Below are 19841 nucleotides of genomic sequence, written 5' to 3' on the forward strand. Positions count from 1 at the left end.
ACGCAACCAACTGTGTACAATGCCCGTACTAAATAGTCTTTTTAAAAACAACATGCATCGAGCATCCCTTCTAACGTCGGTATAGCTGGCACGTGTAAGGAACTAGGAAACGCACTAGGAAGTTATGTCCACGAGTAAAGCACTATAAATCAATCGTTAGGTCAACCCAAATTTACCCATTTTTTACTCAGGACCTTCAAATGATCATTTCTGGTCTTATGATCACCTTAAACCTTTTACCTTAACAACTAACACTTTTGTCTTCGATGCTCGTCTGCATTTCCGAACCACTAACTCGGCTAACTTAGCCTTAGCAATGCTTCTTTCCCGAGATGCGGAACGCGAACGCAGAACGGTCCACCGTTGATCGAGGTGTTTATGTTTATGATGTTTTTATGATTCTGCATCTCGAGGCGAACCCACAAAACCGATTCGGGCCCGCAAGTGAACTTTGTTCATCCGAACTTTAATCGTGGCGATGTTATTTGCACCGAACGACTTCATTCATCAATGGCCGCAGCCGACGATGAATTCATCTCGATTACCGATTCGCCGTGAGATGAGTTCATCGCGAATGACAAGACGTTTGTTTACGTTCGGATTACTTCAATTTTGTTTATTTACACCAAATAATCCAAAACGCGCCTCACAAAAACCGTTGTCACTGAACCATCTTGAGATCAACCTACATTTTCACGCTATAACCGTGAAAGTGCGAAACACACTCGGAGAAAATCGCTCAGCCGCGTTCCGGGGATCGCAGGGTTTTCCATTCATAACCATTTTCCCAGCGACCCGCACGCACGGGCAACAAGTAGCCGCTAAAAGCATCACCCCGATCCGTTTTCCGGCCTTCAAAGCGCAACCTGCACCCTGGAATGCCGTTGCATGTGCGGGCGGTTCTGGACGTGCCAGCGACAATTTCCCCAATTCTGGAAATCGCCGGGGGTCAGTACTGGCCCCGTGGCTTTGGTTAGTATTTATTTATTTTTTTTTTTATTAGTCTTTGTTTCCCTCATTTTCATTTCTATCATTTGCAGAGAACGGGCGGCGGAAAAACTATACGAACGAAAGCGGCGCCTCACATGTCAACGTAGACATACATATTGATGAGGAGCCGCTTTCCGTCAATCCGCCTCAAGTTTCGTGGACCACACTAGGCACTGTGGAAGATCCTGTGCGAAAACCGGAACCTTTCGTAATCGGCAGCTATACAGGGGAGAAGCGACCCGAAAGGATGCGCGACTTCCTGCGTCCTTTCGTGGAAGAGATTAACTCCTTGTATGCCCAAAACTTTTCTATCAACGGGGCCATCGTGAGGATCAAAAGTTTCAACAGTGACTACCAAGCACAAGCACTGTGTCTTATTAAAGGTAAAAATTACCAGGACAACCATAACCATTGCCAGATTTATCCTAATGAGGTTTTGTTTTTACAGAAGTACAACAACTCTCACAGTCGGCATGTCCCAAGTGTGAAGCCCTCGGATCGAAGCAGGGAACGTCGATGGTGTACCCCTATACAAGAGGTACACCAAGATCGGACGAAGCTTTCCGACGGCTTTACTACATCGGCCACCATTGTGAGGAAATCGTTGGCGAGGGGGAGCACCAACGATTGGTCCCGGTACCTTCCGCATTCATGGCTATCCAAGATCTTCGCACCGTTAACGAAAGACGTTGTTGAATATGCTAAAAACCGTCACTATTTAGGCAATCTTTGAGTATATTCAAAGATACAATGCAGCCGGAGCTTTTTGAAATGTATATGCAGTTGTATTGGGGTATGTCCCTATTAAGCTCGAACTATTTCCGTCCCTTTTGGGCGTCTGCGGATACATTTTTCCATAAGTTTTTAAAACTCTACAATGCCAAATTCCAAAAGATTACTTACAATTTCCACAACCTAACACATGTAATGGATGAGGTGTTAAGATTTGGTTCGTTAAAAAGAAAATCCTCCAGATTGTACGACAGCATGATAGATCCTTTGCGACACATCGTAGACATAAAGAAGCACCGAAAAAAATCCCTCACCAAGTTGGCACAACATTGCTTCTTCGGGAAGCGGTATTTCAATCGGGAAATCCGACTGTTTATCCCGTTGTTGGCATACCAAAACCCAACCAACCAGGCACCTGACACTGCGTGAAGGATTCACATTAAGAAACGAGAGTCCTTCTGACTGTTGGTTTCTTGTTAAATCCAAACACCCCGATGATTCCCCACGCGTGGTTAAGTTCGTATCCGCCTCCGGTTCGCACCCCTTTTTGATAACAGCGGTTCCCCTAGTCTCCCAATCGGAGCTATACCAGATAAGAAATGAGGCGAACCTACCCAAGGAGTTGAATGTGTTCAAGTCTTTGGACAACAAGAGCACCCTGGACTCGCCAACACAGTACCCCTTGGAGGATATTCTGTGCAAATTGGTGGAGATCCCGGTAGGACCAATGACTGCATATACACCTATGTACGATACGTTACCAAATGAAATTTCGTCATCTGATCAGCAATAGAACACTAAGTAATAATAAGTAGTGATAATCAATAAGATAAAATCTCAATACTCAAATAAAAATTCTAAAAATATATATTACATCTGGTCTTGTTTTCAACAAAATTCCGCTGCAACTACTACTTACAGTGAGTAATGGCCTTTTTGAGACGTTGAATATTTGTTTTGGTGTGCTGGAAATTAAAAGTTGAAAATTTGGTGTCATTTAAATTTGGTTTGGTTTGGCTTTTTTGAAATTAGGCTTTTTTTTAATTCAAAACCTCTCCAAAAATCAACGATGGAATGAATTTTGTATTTTGTCCGTAAAAATGAATTTTGTCCGTAAAAATGAACTGTGTCCAAAAAAATGAACTCGTATAAAATCGTATGCGTATTTGTATATGTATTGGTAATTAGTATTCGACCAATAGCAAAAATGGGCGTTCCCATATATTGGGTTCTTTGGGTTCTTTGGGTTCTCTGGGTTCTTTGGGTTCTCTGGGTTCTCTGGTTTTCTCACCAGCTTTTGCTGCAAGGGCTCTTCAGAGGCTTATTTGAGAAGGAACTTTAAAAATTTAACAAACATGCGATTTGGAAATGCAACAAATTAACTCAAATTATTTAGGAATCTTAAAACTCTAACCTTTGTATCTTAAACACAACAGGAAGTTTCTCTATTTGCTATAAGATTTCGACGATCCAAAAACCATTGGATACACATTAAAGAATTAAAAAGTCGAGGTGTTCAGTTTGTTTTTTTTTTCAGTTTGCGTGTTCAGGTAGTTTTTTTCAAAATAAATGTCTGGATTCACTCTTTGTTCATAGATTTGGTTTTCCTTAGATCAGCTTCATGTCCGAATCGGTGCGCGAAAAATGCTTCGTCATATTGGCCGTCCCAAACACACGGTGGTGTTCCTTTAGTCGCAGCGCATTGATCTGTAACATATGGAAACGGGAAACAATCCGGCAATTGCTCCTTTTGTGAAAACGGGTCTTACCTCTATAAATCCGGTGGCCGAGTAGGGCGTAAAGTTACCGTGGACTTCCATCGACGCCAGCTCCTGATTGTAGACCGAATTGATCGACTCGCGCGATATGACCATCACTGAGAATGGACCCAAATGGGACAAATCATTACATTGTTCTACCACTTGCGGACCGCGATTCAATGATGCACTTGCGCACGTACTCAGCTTCCGGTGCATACCAGTATCTGTTGTAGACGTAGTCTGCCATCCGGTCCGCGAGATACTTCTTCACCCGCAGCACCTCCCGATCGAGACAGTAGATTTCTAGGCCCCGCCGGGTCGTTGATTCCGACGAGACACTGCGTGCGCCCTTTTATGCAGGTTGATGGAATCGAGTTAATGATGCGGTCACCGCTCAAAAATCGGACAACACAGAGTCGCGACAGATTGGAGAATTGATTCGCAGAACATACAACATAAAGCAGCAAATAAAGTGGAAAACAAGCGACGGGAAGCGAAATTAGCGACCGAAACACTTCACAGTGTGCCGGTGGCCGGTCAGACACGGGCGCCGGATCTGTCACCAACACAGCCGCATCCACCGGGTTGTGGAAACCACGTGCGTTCGGCGAGCGTGCCGGAACCACCCTGTAGCATTTTCATCTGTTGCACTTCGTTCGTTTGTTTACAATATTTCCCGCCACCCAGGGCGCATGCCCGGCCACTTGGCCGACTTTCGGATATTTTCGGACACCGATCCGATTCTCTCGGTTCGTAGAACGCACAAGACCCAGCGCCAGCAGCAGAGCATTTTCACAGTTTTCCTGGTGGTTGACTTGAGCGGACGGAAAACCCGTGCTCCTCTGCCAGCGACACACACACACACACACACATACGCGGGCACACTGGTGGTGAGCAGATTTTCACTGTGGGCGCCACCGGGGAGGAGGCCACTGTAAGAGTTTGGTTGGTGGAAAAACGGTGCCCCACAAACGGGTGGACAATTGGTGGTGAAGTTGTGGAATGTGCTTCTGTTCCGTGGCCGCGGCTCTACTGCGCGCTTGAGTGATAGTGATTCCCCCGCTCGGAAAGGGGGCCATATTGGTTTTCTCTTGTTTGCCCCACTACGGTGTATCGATTGAGCGAGGAGCGGAGAAGCGACGACGGTGGAAAACCCGCCACATCTGGGTGTAATTGAGATGATAGCGATGCAGTGAGGCGCGCCCAAAGGCAAAACGCTGTTTAATTTCAAAACCCGGCCGTATGTGTGTGTCCGTGGTGGTCGAGTCAAGGGTGGCGGTAATGGCCGCAGTGTGAATGGTGTAGGTGAAAATAAATAGAATCGCTTCGAATCGTCGTCGTCGGAGGAGATTCGATTTTCCGTGTATCGACGGCTCGTAGCTGTTTTGCTCGTCATCATCATCATCATCGCAGCAAGCTTCATGAAATCATCGCAGTCCAACAACGCATAGCGCCCCACCCCACCCTGCTGTCGTGCCGTCTCACTCTCAGCCATGAAAAGCGCTACGAAGGACCTTCCGTCCTCACAGCAGCAGCAGCAGCTCGCGGACAAGCACAACTACGGTGGAGTGATTGAGTCGCTGAATCTGCGGAACGAGAAGCCTTCGCGGCCACCACCACAGCCACAGCGCCACGGCCCGGGCAAGCCGCCGGCGGTCAAGGGCACGGCAAAAGGGCCGGTGTCCGCCGGCGGCGGCGGCGGCCGACGTGTTGGGACCTCGTCGAGTGACGCCACGACATCGGGCGACACGTCGGGCAGCAGCTGCAGCGATGGGGACACGTCGTCCTCGTCGTACGACGAGCCCAACCTGCCGTACCCGGGCTTCACCGAGTACTCGCTCAAGTACCTCGCCCAGGACACGAAGCCCCGCATCTGGTGTCTGCAGCTGATCACCAATCCATATCCTTTTCGAATTCCCAATTTCGCTTTCCATTTTTTTTTGTATGTTTTTTGCGCACCCTAAACGACTGCAGAGGCCCTGCAGAGGGGATTGCCCCCTTTATTGCATCTCGTTTACATGTTTATCGCCACCTTCCGTCGATTGGGTAATTTCCTTAACCATTAGCATCTTCGGCGCCTGTGCACGTGGTTCGAGCGCATCTCGATGATTGTGATCCTGCTGAACTGCGTCACGCTCGGCATGTACCAGCCGTGCGTGGACGATGCCTGCGTGACCAATCGCTGCAAAATCCTACAGGTACGTGTGTGCCCGGGTGTCCGGCCGACACTCACCCCAAATTGCCACTTTGCAGATCTTCGACGACATCATTTTTGCGTTCTTCTCGCTCGAGATGACCATCAAAATCGTGGCGATGGGCGGCTGGGGCAAGGGCACCTATCTGGCCGACTCGTGGAACCGGTTGGACTTTTTCATCGTGCTCGCCGGTGCCCTCGAGTACTGCCTGCAGGTGGAAAATCTCAACCTCACCGCCATCCGGACGATCCGCGTCCTGCGGCCACTGCGCGCCATCAATCGCATCCCAAGTAGGTGTGCCCGCGTGGTGCCGGAAGTAGTTTAACTCCCCCTGGTGTTCATTTGTGCCCTTCTGTGCCTAAACTGTGCAGGCATGCGAATCCTGGTGATGCTGCTCCTCGACACCCTGCCCATGCTCGGCAACGTTCTGCTGCTGTGCTTCTTCGTGTTCTTCATTTTCGGCATCGTCGGTGTCCAGCTCTGGGAGGGCATCCTGCGCCAGCGGTGCGTCATCAAGCTCCCGGATGCGGTGTCGCCTCCGTCCTACCTGTAAGTTGGCCCCACGTGCCGCCCGGTGCCCACCCGGTGAATGTGCTACTCTCTTTCTCTCTCTCTTCCTGTCTCTGTCTGTCTTTTCCCTCTTTTACTCGTTTTTCGAACCCTCGTTTTCTTACGGCTAGCGACGTTCTTGTAGTTAGCGACTTATTACTCTAGTTCCTTCAAGTCTTTCCCCATTCACGGAACGCCTCGTGTTCCAGTACAACAACAACCGACCACGTTTACGCGCCATTTTGTACAGATTTCAGTCCAGTCCGTTTTTGCTCGGTATTGGACCCCCGCCCGATCTTAGTAGCCCCGTTTGGACGTGCCCCGAAACGTCCCCTGTTTGCTCGGTTAAATAGTTACCTACGCGTAGAAAGAACCCGACTGTGGACCCGTGGAGTTGTAGAAGTCCCGAGAAGCGAAACGGCGAAGCTCTAGGCACCGGCGCACTCGTTCTGTATATACTTTATACATTTTCTTGTTTTGTTTGTTTGTTTTTTTTAGCGCATCGTCTCCTCGTAACATTTACTACCGGCTACTAGTTAACCAGAAAAAGATAAAAACTGAGTAATGGCCACCATATTTAGCACTTTGTGTTTTGCATTTTCGAAGCGCGCCGCTCTATTGTGTTCCCCTACATTCCGTTGTTTTTCTACTTTCCACCCCTCAGCAGCGCCTACGTCCTAGATGTGCTGCTTCTCCTAACCGAACTAATGCCAAATACCGGCCTCGCTCTAAAATTTTTATTAGTAAAGCCGGAAGTACGCTGCCGCCAGGATTTCGGATTAACGACCACCGGTTTAGTGTAGCTTCTGGGCCCGCCAATGCTCCGGACTCTCCGCTCCGTTCCTTCGTTTCCTTTAGACCTCGACTTAGTACACTAATGCGTTGCCGTTGCCTGGCCTATCGGTTTTCGGTTGTACGAAAATACCTATTTTTAGTTGCCGTCCGGCCCTCACTGTCACTTTGTTGCGTTGTAGTGCCCTCCAGCCAGTTTTCTTGTGTACCACCCCTTGTGTTTCATGCACTCGCTGACCCGCTCCCCTGCTCGCTGAGTCGCTCCTAGTAACACGCCCGCAACACATGATACAGATAATACTCGCCGATAACCACCGAACACACAGTCACAGAAGGGGCCACACTATTCTGGGGATCTGCAGGACATGCGCCCAATGTCCCCCCAAACGTCCCTTCACTGTCGCACCGCACGCATCACCACCACCACCACCACCAACCACCACTGCCACCACGATCGTTACCGCCACACGCCACCAGAGCTGTAAATAATCAAACTAACACACTTCATTACAGGCCCCTTCCAGACGAGTACAGAGTTCGCGTACGCTTGAATTCGTAAGAATGACCACATTTTTGTCCAATTGAATGCCCATTGTCATTCATTTGTTTTAGCTACTATAAGATATCCCTCTGTGTCTGTCACTCTGTCATCCTTTTTTTTCATTCGGTTGCGTAACCTCCATCGGTTTTCTCCATTTTCCGTTCTATATACGTACACTCTCTCATTTACTCGGTCACTGACACCGGCCCACCCACCCGCAGCCCCCCGCCGACCCGGGCGGGTGGCACCATAGACAGTATAGTAGTTCCGTTCCGTTTGTTGGTTTAGTTCTTTCGCAGCTTTCGTTCCTTCCGTTCCCGTCATCGGTTGATTACCTTTATGTCTATCTAACCTTTAAATTCTAAGACTCTTCTGCCAACAAACTCATGCATCCACAGCTCTCTCTCTCTCTCTGTCTCTCTCTGTCTGTCTTTGTCCGAACTCTATCCACCAAAAAGTCACAGAAGATCGCCCTCTTTCCAAAGAACTTGTCCATCGCCGTCCCGGGCGAATGTTTTCCGGAGATACACACCTCAGAGATCGGCAATCAAACAAACAATTCGGTCAACAAAGCACCAACATTAACAGAACCGCATTCCCCCCGTGATCTCTACCACCCCGCACAGTAACCCCGTCTAGCCCGACCCGTCAAGAGGGTGTCTAACCAAATGCGCATCACCGAAACGCAAAAAACACTGCCGCAAACATTTAAAGACGATCCACCACAAACGATCTCAATGCTCTCGCTCCCTCTCTCTCTTGCTCTCTGCCCTGCCCTCGGGACTGACTTTTCCACCTGGAATGCCGCTGGATTTGTTTGTGCTTTTTGTGCATCCGATTTAAAAATAGGTATTTTCGGCTGTTACTCGACTCCAGTGTGGCCACGTGTCGCACACGGTCGGACCAATGTCGGACCCAACCCAAAACGGGTCCGATGAGCCCACCGTGTAAATTGTGTAATGGCTTATCGTGTGTACTCTCCATCGGCTCCTTGGATCGCCGCGCCCTGCGAGTTGGGATCTCCACGTCCGGACGGTTTCTCTGTGACGGATGCTAGACTATTGGTTCCAGCGCTTCCTTTCACTGTACATAGAATAGAACGCCACGCGCCGCACTGACCTCAAGGGTGTCCGCGATTGCGAAGGACTGCCCTGCCAAGTGTCTGTTCGCCGTGCCCTCGCTGTGCCTCTGGATGTGTGCTTCACGCCTAGCCTTCCTAGACTAGTTGTCTCTGGATAGTGAATAGTTGTTGCTCTCTAGTGCGCGCTCCTGTATTAATTCGCGCCCTCCTTCTCTAGATTGTACATTGTATTAGAGTCGCCTAGTGAAACTAGAGTTCCTGTATGTTCGTAGTCTCTCTGTACTTGTGTCCTTTTCTCGGTGTATCTGTGTGCGTGTGTGTGTGTGTGTGTGAGTGCCGTACGTACTCTGGCCACTAGATTAGTCCGATTAGCCGTTGGAGTAGCCGAATCTATCATAACGAAACATGTACATGTTCCTTCACTTTCCGAAACCCGAAGCCGTACCGCGGTGATCATGGCCCCGCTATTAATACGTGCCTCTGTGTGTTTTTCCCCCCTCGTTCTTTCCCGCCGTTCTCTCCGTTTTGGTTTTTGGGGCGGCCGCACACCGCACAACGCCCCACAATGCAATGCACGCGCGCTCGCTGTCTCCCGCAGTGTCTCGTTTTACTATGAGTTTTCCAAGGAGCAAGATTACATCTGCTCGAAGCCCGAGGACTCCGGAATGCACCTGTGCCAGCACCTGCCCCCGTACCGAATCGGACCACTCGTCTGCAATGGTAATAAGACGCGCCCCCCTGTCCGCGCTGAAGAACCAAGCAAGCTTGACCCACGTGGAACTTTTAATCCTCGTTTAACCCCCCAACAGAAAGTGCGCTGCCGTACTCGGACAACGAACCAACGGCGACGTCCTGCGTCAACTGGAACCAGTACTACACCAACTGCACCCAGCTGGGCAACAATCCGTTCCAGGGGACCATCTCGTTCGACAACATCGGCCTCGCCTGGGTGGCCATTTTTCTCGTCATCTCACTGGAGGGCTGGACGGACATTATGTACTACGTGCAGGATGCGCACAGCTTCTGGGATTGGATCTACTTCGTGCTGCTGATCGTGGTAAGCCATCAACCACCCCCGGGCGCCCCAAGATCCTGGCTCTCAATCGTGCGATGATCCCGTCTTCCTCGCTACAGATCGGATCGTTCTTCATGATCAACCTGTGCCTGGTCGTAATTGCCACGCAGTTTTCCGAGACGAAGAAGCGCGAGATGGAGCGCATGCGGCAGGAACGGGCCCGCTTCACCTCGTCCTCGACGCTCGCCTCCAGCACGAACAACTCGGAGCCGACCACGTGCTACGCGGAGATCGTCAAGTACATCGGCCACCTGTACCGTCGGCTCAAGCGGCGCATCATTAAGAAGTTACGATTGTATAAGTATGAATGAGCTGCTGTTTTACGACTAATTAAGCACACACTTCTGAGTCTTGCCGGGCACCGACCCTTTCGGATCCTTACCGATCTTTCTTGACCACCAGCCCACTGCTGTTGTGAAGCTTCTCTTCCTCTTCTAGTAGCCCACTCTCTGACACACTGTGCACACTGCGTAGACCGTAGAACCTCCGGAAACAGCTCTACGTTCGAAACGAGCCTACACATAGCCCTCCCTTTTTCCGCCACAGGTACCACATGCAGAACCGAAAGGAGGGCCTCATACCGTGCACACCGGAGACGATCACCCTGTCGCCGAACAAAATCAAGGCGCACCACCCCAAGTGCCCCCGGATGGGTGCCCTGCTGCTGTCGAACGCCGCGTCGACCACCAACAAAGCCTGCCCGCAGTCGCTCAAGCCGGTCGATCATCTGCTCCAGTCGAGCCTGTCGATCAACAGGTCCGGGCTCGCGGCACCGAACGGTGATGGCGGCGGGCCGGTCAGTTGCGGTGTCGAGAATCAGGTGTCCTCGCCGGAGGTGTCCGAGATCGTGTCGCTGGAGAACATCAAAAATAATGCCCTCAACAACTCGACGAGCCTGCTGAACACCGAGGACCGCCAGAAGGTGTTGCTACTGAAGATAAACAACGAAGATCAATCGAACGGACAAGTTAGTGAGCCGACAGCTCCCGGGCTGATGGTCATGGTCTCAAAATTAATCTCTCTCTCTCTGTCTCTCTCTGTTTTTCCTGCTCGCCCGACAGGATCACTGTATGCCAAGCTTGCTAAGCCCCCCGTCAGCAGCAGGTAGACGAAGATCGTCCGTTATGTTTAACGAATATGTAGTGCTTCATACACCTCCAACCATTACAGAACCAGCGCAAGATAAGAATGTGTACTGTTTGGAGAAAATGACCCAAGCCGGTGACGGAAGTATCTGGCAGGTAAGACGACTCGGTAAGACCCGGAAGAGGATCCTGTACGGTACGCTATACGCTTTTGGTCTTGCTCGTTGTAGGTTAACCTGCCCCATTCGCTGCAGACCGTGAACACGGTGTTGACCGAGTACTCGGACCTCTGCCTGACCGATGCAATGACCTGCCAGGAGTTGCTGGCCTTCTCGGTCGCCTTCTCGGCCGCCCTACCGACCGGCCACGGCACGCTCGAGTCGTTCTACACGTCACTGAAGCGCTCGAAGGCGGCCGAACCGGCCTCGAACCATCGGTATCGGCCGGCCAACTCGCCGGGCACCGGACCGGGCACCGCAAGCCGCCTGTCCGTGCCGGAGATCGAGCGGTTACAAAGTGGTAAATCGAGTAACGAACCGGGTTCACCCCGGTCCGGGTTCGAGACGCTGGCACCGGGCGGCGGTGGCGGCATTAACAATATCAACATGGAAGAGTTTGCCTGTTGCTACGAGTACTACCAGCACCAGGGCGCGGCCGAGGAGAAGCCACCGAAGCGATCGCGCGCCGTCCGCGTGCTGGTCGCGGGGTGGCGCTGCTTCCGGCGCTGCTGTCACCTGTCGCGGTACGTCGTGAAGAAGCTGGTCGACCACAAGTACTTCCAGCAGGTAAATCTCCTTCCGAATTGTGTTATTTTGTCGATTTACGGTATGTTTGATGATTTATGGTATGTTTTGTTTATGTTTATAGGGCATCCTGCTGGCGATCCTCATCAACACGCTGTCGATGGGGATCGAGTACCACGACCAGCCGGCCGAGCTGACGGCGATCGTGGAGACGAGCAACATTGCTTTCTCGGCCATCTTCGCCGTCGAAATGGTGCTCAAGGTGATCGCCGAGGGCCCGTTCCGGTACGTTGCCAACGGGTTCAACGTGTTCGACGGAGTGATCGTCATTTTGAGGTATGCAACGCTCCACCTCACCGTGACCGTACCCGTGACTGGTGTTCTTCTCTTTTCCGCAGTGTTGTCGAACTGGGCCAGTCGTACCTTGGTGATGGTCAGGGCAGCTCGGGGCTGAGCGTCCTGCGGACGTTCCGGCTGCTGCGCATCCTGAAGCTCGTCCGCTTCATGCCCAACCTGCGGCGCCAGCTGTTCGTGATGCTGCGCACGATGGACAACGTGGCCATCTTTTTCAGCCTGCTCATACTCTTCATTTTCATATTCAGGTAGGTGGCCGGTGGCCGGGGAGTTCCGTAGGCGAAGGTGCAGGGACGGAGCTCGAAGCTCGCAAACGGAAGCTAACCCTAACCTAACGTAAACTGTCCGACCCGGGCCCGTACCCTAATTAGACCCGGGTTTCGCGAGAGTCGCGAAAGTCGATTAAACCGCAAAGCGCTAGGGCCAAGAGGGCCACTAAATGCTGCACTCAGTATCGCTCTCTCTCAGTATTACATTGGTTATTAATCAAGGAAGGAATGTCATACGTCGGGACGCGGACCTCCCGGACCGTTCGAGGGACTCTTGCTAATCTGTAGACCTCTTTGTCGGCCAAAAAAGGGAAACAAGCTTAGCCCAGAACGGCGTGATCCGCGCGTGATCGTTTCTGTTTCTCTGTACCACTCTCTGTACCACCTCCTGGTTCACTTCACTCTTCACCCTTCACCTATCTAACTTCCCCAAACCCGAGATTGGCGCACTGCTGGCGTGTAACACCCTTCGGCACCTGGCGAGATCGAGCGGCGAGGGGAGCGCTTTTGCGATCTGTACAGAGAGCCCCATCGCCGGGAACATCGCGAATGTGAGCTGCTACTGCTGCCGCTGCTTACTCCGATTTGCGGGCCGCGGGACTACCGAGTGGCGGCGAGATGCATATAACACATGGGGTGAAAAGTCCCGAGCCTAAGAAAGATAACGCGTTTTTTTTGTTCAAAATTGGCTTAACTCATCAACGTAATCTCCATCAAGAGCCACACAGTCTTTCAAGCAGCGGTCTAACATGTCTATATTCACTGTTGATTATATTTCCCTTCTCAAGACAGTCAATGAATATCACACCATCCAGATCCCAACATAGTGAGACCATAACCTATCCAGTAGATTGTTAATCTTTCGGACACTTTGGACGACGTTCACCAGTTGCACTCCTTGCACTCAGATGACGATCGTTTCGATTCCGAAATGAAGTAATGGTTTCATCCGTTGCTTCATATCTACTCAAAATATCCGGTTTGTTAACCTTTTAATCATGGCCAAACACTCCTTAGAATCATCAACACGTTCTTCTTTTTGGTCACGTTTGAAGTCAGCAAACCAACGCATTATTGTTGGTTCTGATGAACCGGAGTCCTCATAACACTTTTCAAGCCATTGCTTCTCTTGAACGGTAGTTTTTCCCATCAAGAAGCACTGTAAAACGAAAACACGAAACAGTTTTTGATCCATTGTTTTGAAAATAACAAAAGTAGTGTCACTCTTAAGACAGCACAACTCGCAAACTTATGATTAGAATACCATGATATTTCAACAGCTTTCTTTTGAAGGCTAGTACTGACTGAATGAAAGCGATGAATGAAGCGATGATTGCGCAATTTACGTGTTAGGTTCGGGACTTTCCAGCCCATGTGTTATTCTCCCATTCTCCGCTCATGCCTTTTGCGCGCCTTAAAGTATAGCCCGCGAGAGACTAACGACCAGGACGACCAGGACGACCAGGACGACCAGGACGACCGAGTGACAGCGCACTGCACTATTTCTCTCTCTCTCGCCCTTCCTGTGTGTGTGTGTGTATGTGTGTACTTCCACCCATCAAGTCGTACCGAATAAGTAAATCCCCCCCAGCAATCAAGAAGAAGTGCAGAAGAATAATCTCAACTCACTCGTCCAATCCAATCCCGTGTCGTTTCCTCCTTCTATAAGTATACTTGGAATGAACCTATTTGGCTGCAAGTTCTGCGAAAAAAACGAGGCGGCCGGTGGCGAGGTGGAGTGTGATAGAAAAAATTTTGACAGCCTCCTGTGGGCCCTGGTGACGGTGTTTCAGGTATTTACACTACCCCCCAAAACCAACAGCAACCGATTGTAACAAACCCCCGTTTCCCCGGTTCCGTTTCTTACCCCGTTTGCGTATGAGTAATCCGTTCTAAAAACCAAACTCGCTCGCTCTATCGCTCGCTTCGACTGTTTTTTTGTGCATTTGTTGCTGGAACGAGTTGCTCCCGTCTGGTTTTTGTGTTCCGTTTCTGTACTTGTTGCACTTTATCCGTTTTGTTACACTATTCATTTCGCTAGCTCCCGGTGCAATCCCCACAGTCTCTGGCCGGTTGGGTTTTGTTTTTGTAACCCCCCTTCAAAACTATTACCCACTTTCCCACGCTTTCTAACATCCTGTCCCCATCTGTACAAAACCCCACATCTGCACACCGCAGAGTTCGGCTAGTCCTGTTACTGTCCTGCGCGGCCTTCGCTTCCCGATCCCCGAGATCCCCGATCCTGTTGGCGGTTGGCCCACCCTGTGATGTGTGATGTTCGCCTGTGATTAACCACTTTTTACGCGAATGCCGGTTTGTGAGACACCACTCTCTCGCTCTGTCTGTCTCTGTCAACTCTTTCTCTCTCTGTGGGTTCGTTGCATCGTGATCACCCCGTCCAGTGCGCGCGCGGCTCGCCGAGTCTGTGTGTTTGTATTATGTTTGTGAATTTTGTATAGTATACCTGCCGTCTCGGTGTTGTGTACTAAACTCACTAGTTTAGTACACTCTGCCGTGTATGCCGGAGCGTGACCATGTCCGAATCCGACACCGAGAGTTCGCTCTCTGTTCGCTCTCTGTGTTGCCAATCCTTTCCTTCCCAACTACGACAAAGCCGAAAGAGGTAAGTTCGAGGCCACAGCCACGTGTTGTTGCGCAATCGTGTTCAACTTTTCTTTTTTCTTCCTAAACCTAATTCCGCACGCAATTCGCTCGCCAATTTTGCTCGACTACTCGTTTTCATAATTGAACGTTTCGTTTGCGACATTTGACATTTGGGGTCCCAGTACCGAGAAGGGGGTGGAGCAGAACGTCCAACACATCCACCATCCAGCACCACTGTAATCTACTACCAAACACCACCACACGCAACACTGCTCGATACTCGCTCGATTACTACTAAGCTCCTTCCGCTAACTGCCGCCTGTATGATAAGCGTGTTGAGCGATCGAGTACGATCACACTTTGTATAGATCAAAACAGTTTGTCGCGATCGGCAGCGCATGTGTGTTGATGTTTTATTAAGCCGTCAGAGTCGCGTCGACAGAGTACACTCACGCACGCCACGTGTCCGCCATTAAAACACTAACTTGCCAAACCAGTTACCGGCTTCACAACACAAAACCCACCTTCCGGTGGTCACAGATTGGTTCTTGCCCATTTCTCTCTCTTCTCTCTCTTTCTCTCTGTTGCATGAATTGCGTTACGTCTTTCGCCTTCTTTACACCCACTTTTCATCTTCTTTCTATTTATCTTCTTCCCGTTTGTTTTTGGCACTCCATATAATCTCCGTTATCAGCGGAAAGCTTCGATTTGGCTATGTCAGCAAACAACAAACGCCCATCAGCTCACCCACAAGCATAACCCCAAGCAGTACCCCCAGCATTTTAAAGCCCGCCCGCCATTCTTACATGTAGCGTGTTAGCGCGTGCCGCCGTACACGTGTGTTGACTATTTCGTTTCGTTTGTTCCGTTTACGCGCGCAAGCAACACTAATCACCACCCTCATTGTGTCACTGTTGTTGCGTAGGCAAAATTAGGCTAGGGCCACAGTACGCGATACAAAACTAAAACCCAATACATATGACCGGTAGCCGGAATAAAACCGTACCCATTCGATTGGAGAGAGAGGACACAAATTAAAACCCAAAACGCAGAAAAACAACGCGCAACAATGGAAATTCAATAGCACCCCTCTGTTCCGTAGGAAAAGTAGTCAAAACAAACGTCAAACAAAACGCAAACAAAACGCAAACACTCTCAGCAGAAGAGAACAATTCGAATCAGAAGAAAACAAGAAACGTTGAAACCTTCCAATTAATACACCAATTAATACACAAATCAGTAGCAATAACTCCAATACGCAGGCTAAATACGCAAATAGAAAGCAATTAAACAAACAAACTGCCCAACCACCCAAAAACCATAAATAGAAACATTAGAACCATTAAAGAGGAAAACCAAACTCTTGAGCCGCATCCACAGTGCTGCCCAGAGCAGCACGGCTTGTATTGTACTGCCCCCCATTGGAGGCCACACACACAAACACGCACACAGACACACTGGCCACTTCCATCCCGTGTGTGTGTGTGCCAGGTCGGCAGCGCATCCACATCCGGTCCGGACCCGGGAACCGAGGCACACTTTGTTGTGAGCCGCTTTTGACAGTTGGACACCGGATGTACTGCTAGCGCGCACGGACACAGGATGGAACCGAAAACCGGGGGCCAAAATACAGAAACAAACCCAAAAAACCTTCTTAAAACAATACAACAAAATACATCACGCGCAACGGCCGCCGTCTTCGGCGCCCCGTCACCACCGTCAGCCGTATTGTGGCAACATTCCGTAGACTGCATCAGCATTAGGTGTACACTAGTTTCCGGTATTCAAACGACGCATTCGGCGTTGCCAAAGTCCCAGACGCGACAAAAAGACTTAACACCCTAGTGTACGCCTAATACCAGGCACGTTTCCGGCATGATTTGTTTACGACCCGCGGTTCCAATTCATCAGTCTATAGTCCTGTGGCGGTGGCACGGGACGGCGCCACGGGACGGCGGCGGTCGTTTCCGGGATCCGATTCGTACTCCAAAACATATATACGCGAATGCTTTTAGATAAGATTGGTTCTTGCATCGTTCTAAAACATATACAATTATACAATACCCACAATTTATAGCATTCTTGGCATGTACCTTTTTGGAGGTAAGTTCTGTAAGTTTGTCGAAGAGAGCGGGAGAGAAAGGGAATGTACTTGTCCAGAAATTGTCTCCAAGCATCCGCAATGTGAATGTGACAGAAAACACTTCAACAATATCCTCTGGGCCACTGTGACCGTCTTCCAAGTAAGTGACCGCACACCATTCCGTTTCGCCGTTTCTCTCGTTGCGTTTTGCGTGTGTGTGTGTGCTGTATGTGTTACAGTTCGTTATACCAGCTCAGCTCACTCACTTCTCTCTCTGTCTCTCTCTCTCTGGAGTGTGCTCCTCTTTGTTTATGTATGTGTGCGTTTTGCGTATGTGTGAAAGAAGTGTGTTGTGGCGCCCGGCGGCGCGACAGGACAACACAACTTCTTCCAGCCACGGGCTCTCCCCGTGTCTGTCTGTCTGTCTGTCTGTGTGGTTGTGTGCAAATTTTGCGATTCTACTCTATTGTTTCTATTGTGACCTTGGGGCTGAGCCCCCCATTCGAGATGCCCAAAGCAACTGGCAACGGAAAGAACCTGATTGGAAGTGTTTATTGGCGATTGGCGCCCTATTGTTTGTACTCTTCATATATACGTGTATTTAATGCTATCATTTGAGATACGTTTGGCGCCTTAAATTGTGTGTGTTTTGAGTTGTGCCAAATTCACATTGATCGCTTGACACTTCGTTTCTTCGTCTTCAACTTCCGTTACACCTTTGCGCACAGACACACACACGTCGTTGCATATTGGCATGTTTTGTAGCGCCGGTATTTTTAGTAGAACGCTTTTCGTCTTTCGGCTTTTTCGTCTTGGGCGCCAGCTGACCAGCACGATCGATTACCACCACCACCACCACCCACCACGGATTGCCGCCTGTTTCCGGAGAGGCCAGAAGCCTGTTGCGCTTTTGTTTGGATTTTCAGGACCCCAACGATGGGCCACGGATTGTTGCACCTCAACTCCTTTCGGTTGCCCTTACTCTTGTACAACTATCTCGGTGTTTTCGTTTTTGTTGAGTAGACTTTTAACAAAGGCCCGCCATTCGTTCGTTTGCTCCTGTGCACGCTACCTTGAATGATTGTGTATTGTCTATATTGTTTCGAATCCCTCTTGTTCTCGCGCGAGTTCCTCTGCACACTATGCCCATGCCCGTTATCCGTCAGCTTGTAGATTAGTCAAATTTCGAATCCAACGTTTTCTTTGCAAGAATCGCCCGTCGCCATTTTGTTTGCTGCATGTTCGTAGCAAAACTCAGTAGCCCTTGGAATGCAATCGTTGTGTTTACTTCCACAACCTATCCGTTCGTTCCTTCCGGTCGTAGTTTTGACTCTCTTTTATTCTTGTTGTTGTTGTTGTTGTTGTTCTTGTTGTTGTACTCAATCTCAATGTGAACTTCGTTCTGAACGGAACATTTCTTCTCCAAAAAGACAAAAACCCACCGTTTTATGTTGTGTCGTGCCTCACTACTACCTACTCAGAAAGCGATAGGGCGATGTACCGCAGTAGGCCGCGGCAGTCGAGGCGCACCCTATTTCACCTGTCCGTTCTTCCGTCCGTTCTCCCCCCACCCCCAACAACCCAGATTCTCACGCAGGAGGACTGGAACGTGGTCCTGTTTAATGGCATGGAAAAGACGAGCCATTGGGCCGCTCTCTACTTTGTCACGCTGATGACGTTCGGCAACTACGTCCTGTTCAATCTGCTCGTTGCCATCCTGGTCGAGGGTTTCAGCTCGGAGGTAAGTTCTTCGAGTCGTCGTAGCCCCCGTTTGTCCCGCGTAGCCTGCGGTACTACTGTGGTCCGCTCTTCCGTAATAGCGTAACGAGAGGCGCGAACGCGAGCAGCGGGAGCTCGTGAAGGCGAAGCTCAATGCGGAAGCCCTGGCGCAGGAGCAAAGCATGGAGGTGTTCGAGGATCAGCGCAGCTTCTCCGGATCGTCCACCACCGACAGCTACAATGGGTCGCGCGGTGGCAAGTGGTACAGCGTCGAGGAGCTGAGCAAGGCGCGCAACCTCGACTCGATCAAGTGCAACATCCAGAAACAGCGGTTGCTGCAACCGAACTACGAGGAAACGAAAAACGTGGCCCAGAAGAACAGGCGCGAAAAGGATGTGTCCAAGCCGGAGCCCCAGTCCAGCCGGAAGGTAAACCCACAAATTGGGGAAGGTTAACGGGGTTTGATGCACTGATTGAACCTACTTCCTCCTGGCACAGCGGAAAACCGACTCCCTGAAGCTCTACAACATTCAGGTGCAGGAACCTCCGATCATTACCACGACGGCGGCCACACCGCAGGACTCACCGAGCGGCACGATGGGTTCGGGCGCCAGCTTCAAGGACTGGGATCAGGCCGACTTCGAGCGGTTCGAGCGGGAAAACTCGTCCCTGCTAAAGCCACCGTCCGTTCTTGGCTCGCTCAAGGCACTCGACGATCGTGCGTACTTCGAGGGAACACCGGTGCTGAACGAGATGCGCAAGAGGGGCGACAAAAATCAGAGCTCCACCGCATCATCCGACAGTCGGTTGGCTCTGCTGGAGCATAAACAGCAGCAGAAGAAGTTCGACAAAACGAACACGGAACCGATCGCGATTTCTGGTAACCTAAAGGCGGCTAAAGAGGACACCGCCGGGCCAATCGGCGGTTCCAGCCTGCGTCGGCAATGCTCCACCGATGAAGGGATACTGAACAATGGCAAGGTTCTATCGAAGTCCAAAGGTAAGCAGACAGGCAGCGCCTTTTAGTACAGGTTTAGTACAGGTTTAGTACGGGCTTAGTACTGGCTTAGTACAGATTTAGTACAGGTTTAGTACATGTTTAGTACAACGGAAAAATTAACCGTTGGCCCGATCCACTTTCAGGGTACAATTTGCACGATCGCCGCACACACGATCCGTTGCTGGAGAAGAGTAACCGCATCCAGAACGATACGCAAGGACTGAAGCAATCCGTCGGCCGTCGGCGCAGTTCCGTGCGCCGCTCGTCCT

The 19841-nt window shown here is 50.4% G+C and overlaps 1 protein-coding gene across 1 annotated transcript in view; it reads left to right on the forward strand.

Annotated features, from left to right (window-relative positions):
* Positions 1 to 5587: 5587 nt before the first annotated feature.
* The window catches only part of LOC128275575 (voltage-dependent T-type calcium channel subunit alpha-1G), an 18530-nt gene continuing 4276 nt past the window's right edge, over positions 5588 to 19841 (forward strand). The window contains exons 1-18 of the mRNA XM_053014124.1: positions 5588 to 5680; positions 5736 to 5967; positions 6049 to 6226; positions 6725 to 6787; positions 9239 to 9360; positions 9450 to 9697; positions 9775 to 10016; positions 10262 to 10682; positions 10777 to 10819; positions 10886 to 10956; positions 11031 to 11585; positions 11668 to 11879; positions 11942 to 12145; positions 16848 to 17013; positions 18439 to 18594; positions 18674 to 19000; positions 19071 to 19572; positions 19716 to 19841. The exon at positions 19716 to 19841 is cut by the window's right edge and continues 469 nt beyond it. Coding sequence (XP_052870084.1) covers positions 5588 to 5680; positions 5736 to 5967; positions 6049 to 6226; positions 6725 to 6787; positions 9239 to 9360; positions 9450 to 9697; positions 9775 to 10016; positions 10262 to 10682; positions 10777 to 10819; positions 10886 to 10956; positions 11031 to 11585; positions 11668 to 11879; positions 11942 to 12145; positions 16848 to 17013; positions 18439 to 18594; positions 18674 to 19000; positions 19071 to 19572; positions 19716 to 19841 — 3961 coding nt within the window. The remainder of the gene's footprint in view (positions 5681 to 5735; positions 5968 to 6048; positions 6227 to 6724; positions 6788 to 9238; positions 9361 to 9449; positions 9698 to 9774; positions 10017 to 10261; positions 10683 to 10776; positions 10820 to 10885; positions 10957 to 11030; positions 11586 to 11667; positions 11880 to 11941; positions 12146 to 16847; positions 17014 to 18438; positions 18595 to 18673; positions 19001 to 19070; positions 19573 to 19715) is intronic.

The sequence above is a fragment of the Anopheles cruzii genome, chromosome 3 (assembly GCF_943734635.1).
Source record: "Anopheles cruzii chromosome 3, idAnoCruzAS_RS32_06, whole genome shotgun sequence".
In the NCBI taxonomy this organism is placed as follows: Eukaryota; Metazoa; Arthropoda; class Insecta; order Diptera; family Culicidae; genus Anopheles; species Anopheles cruzii.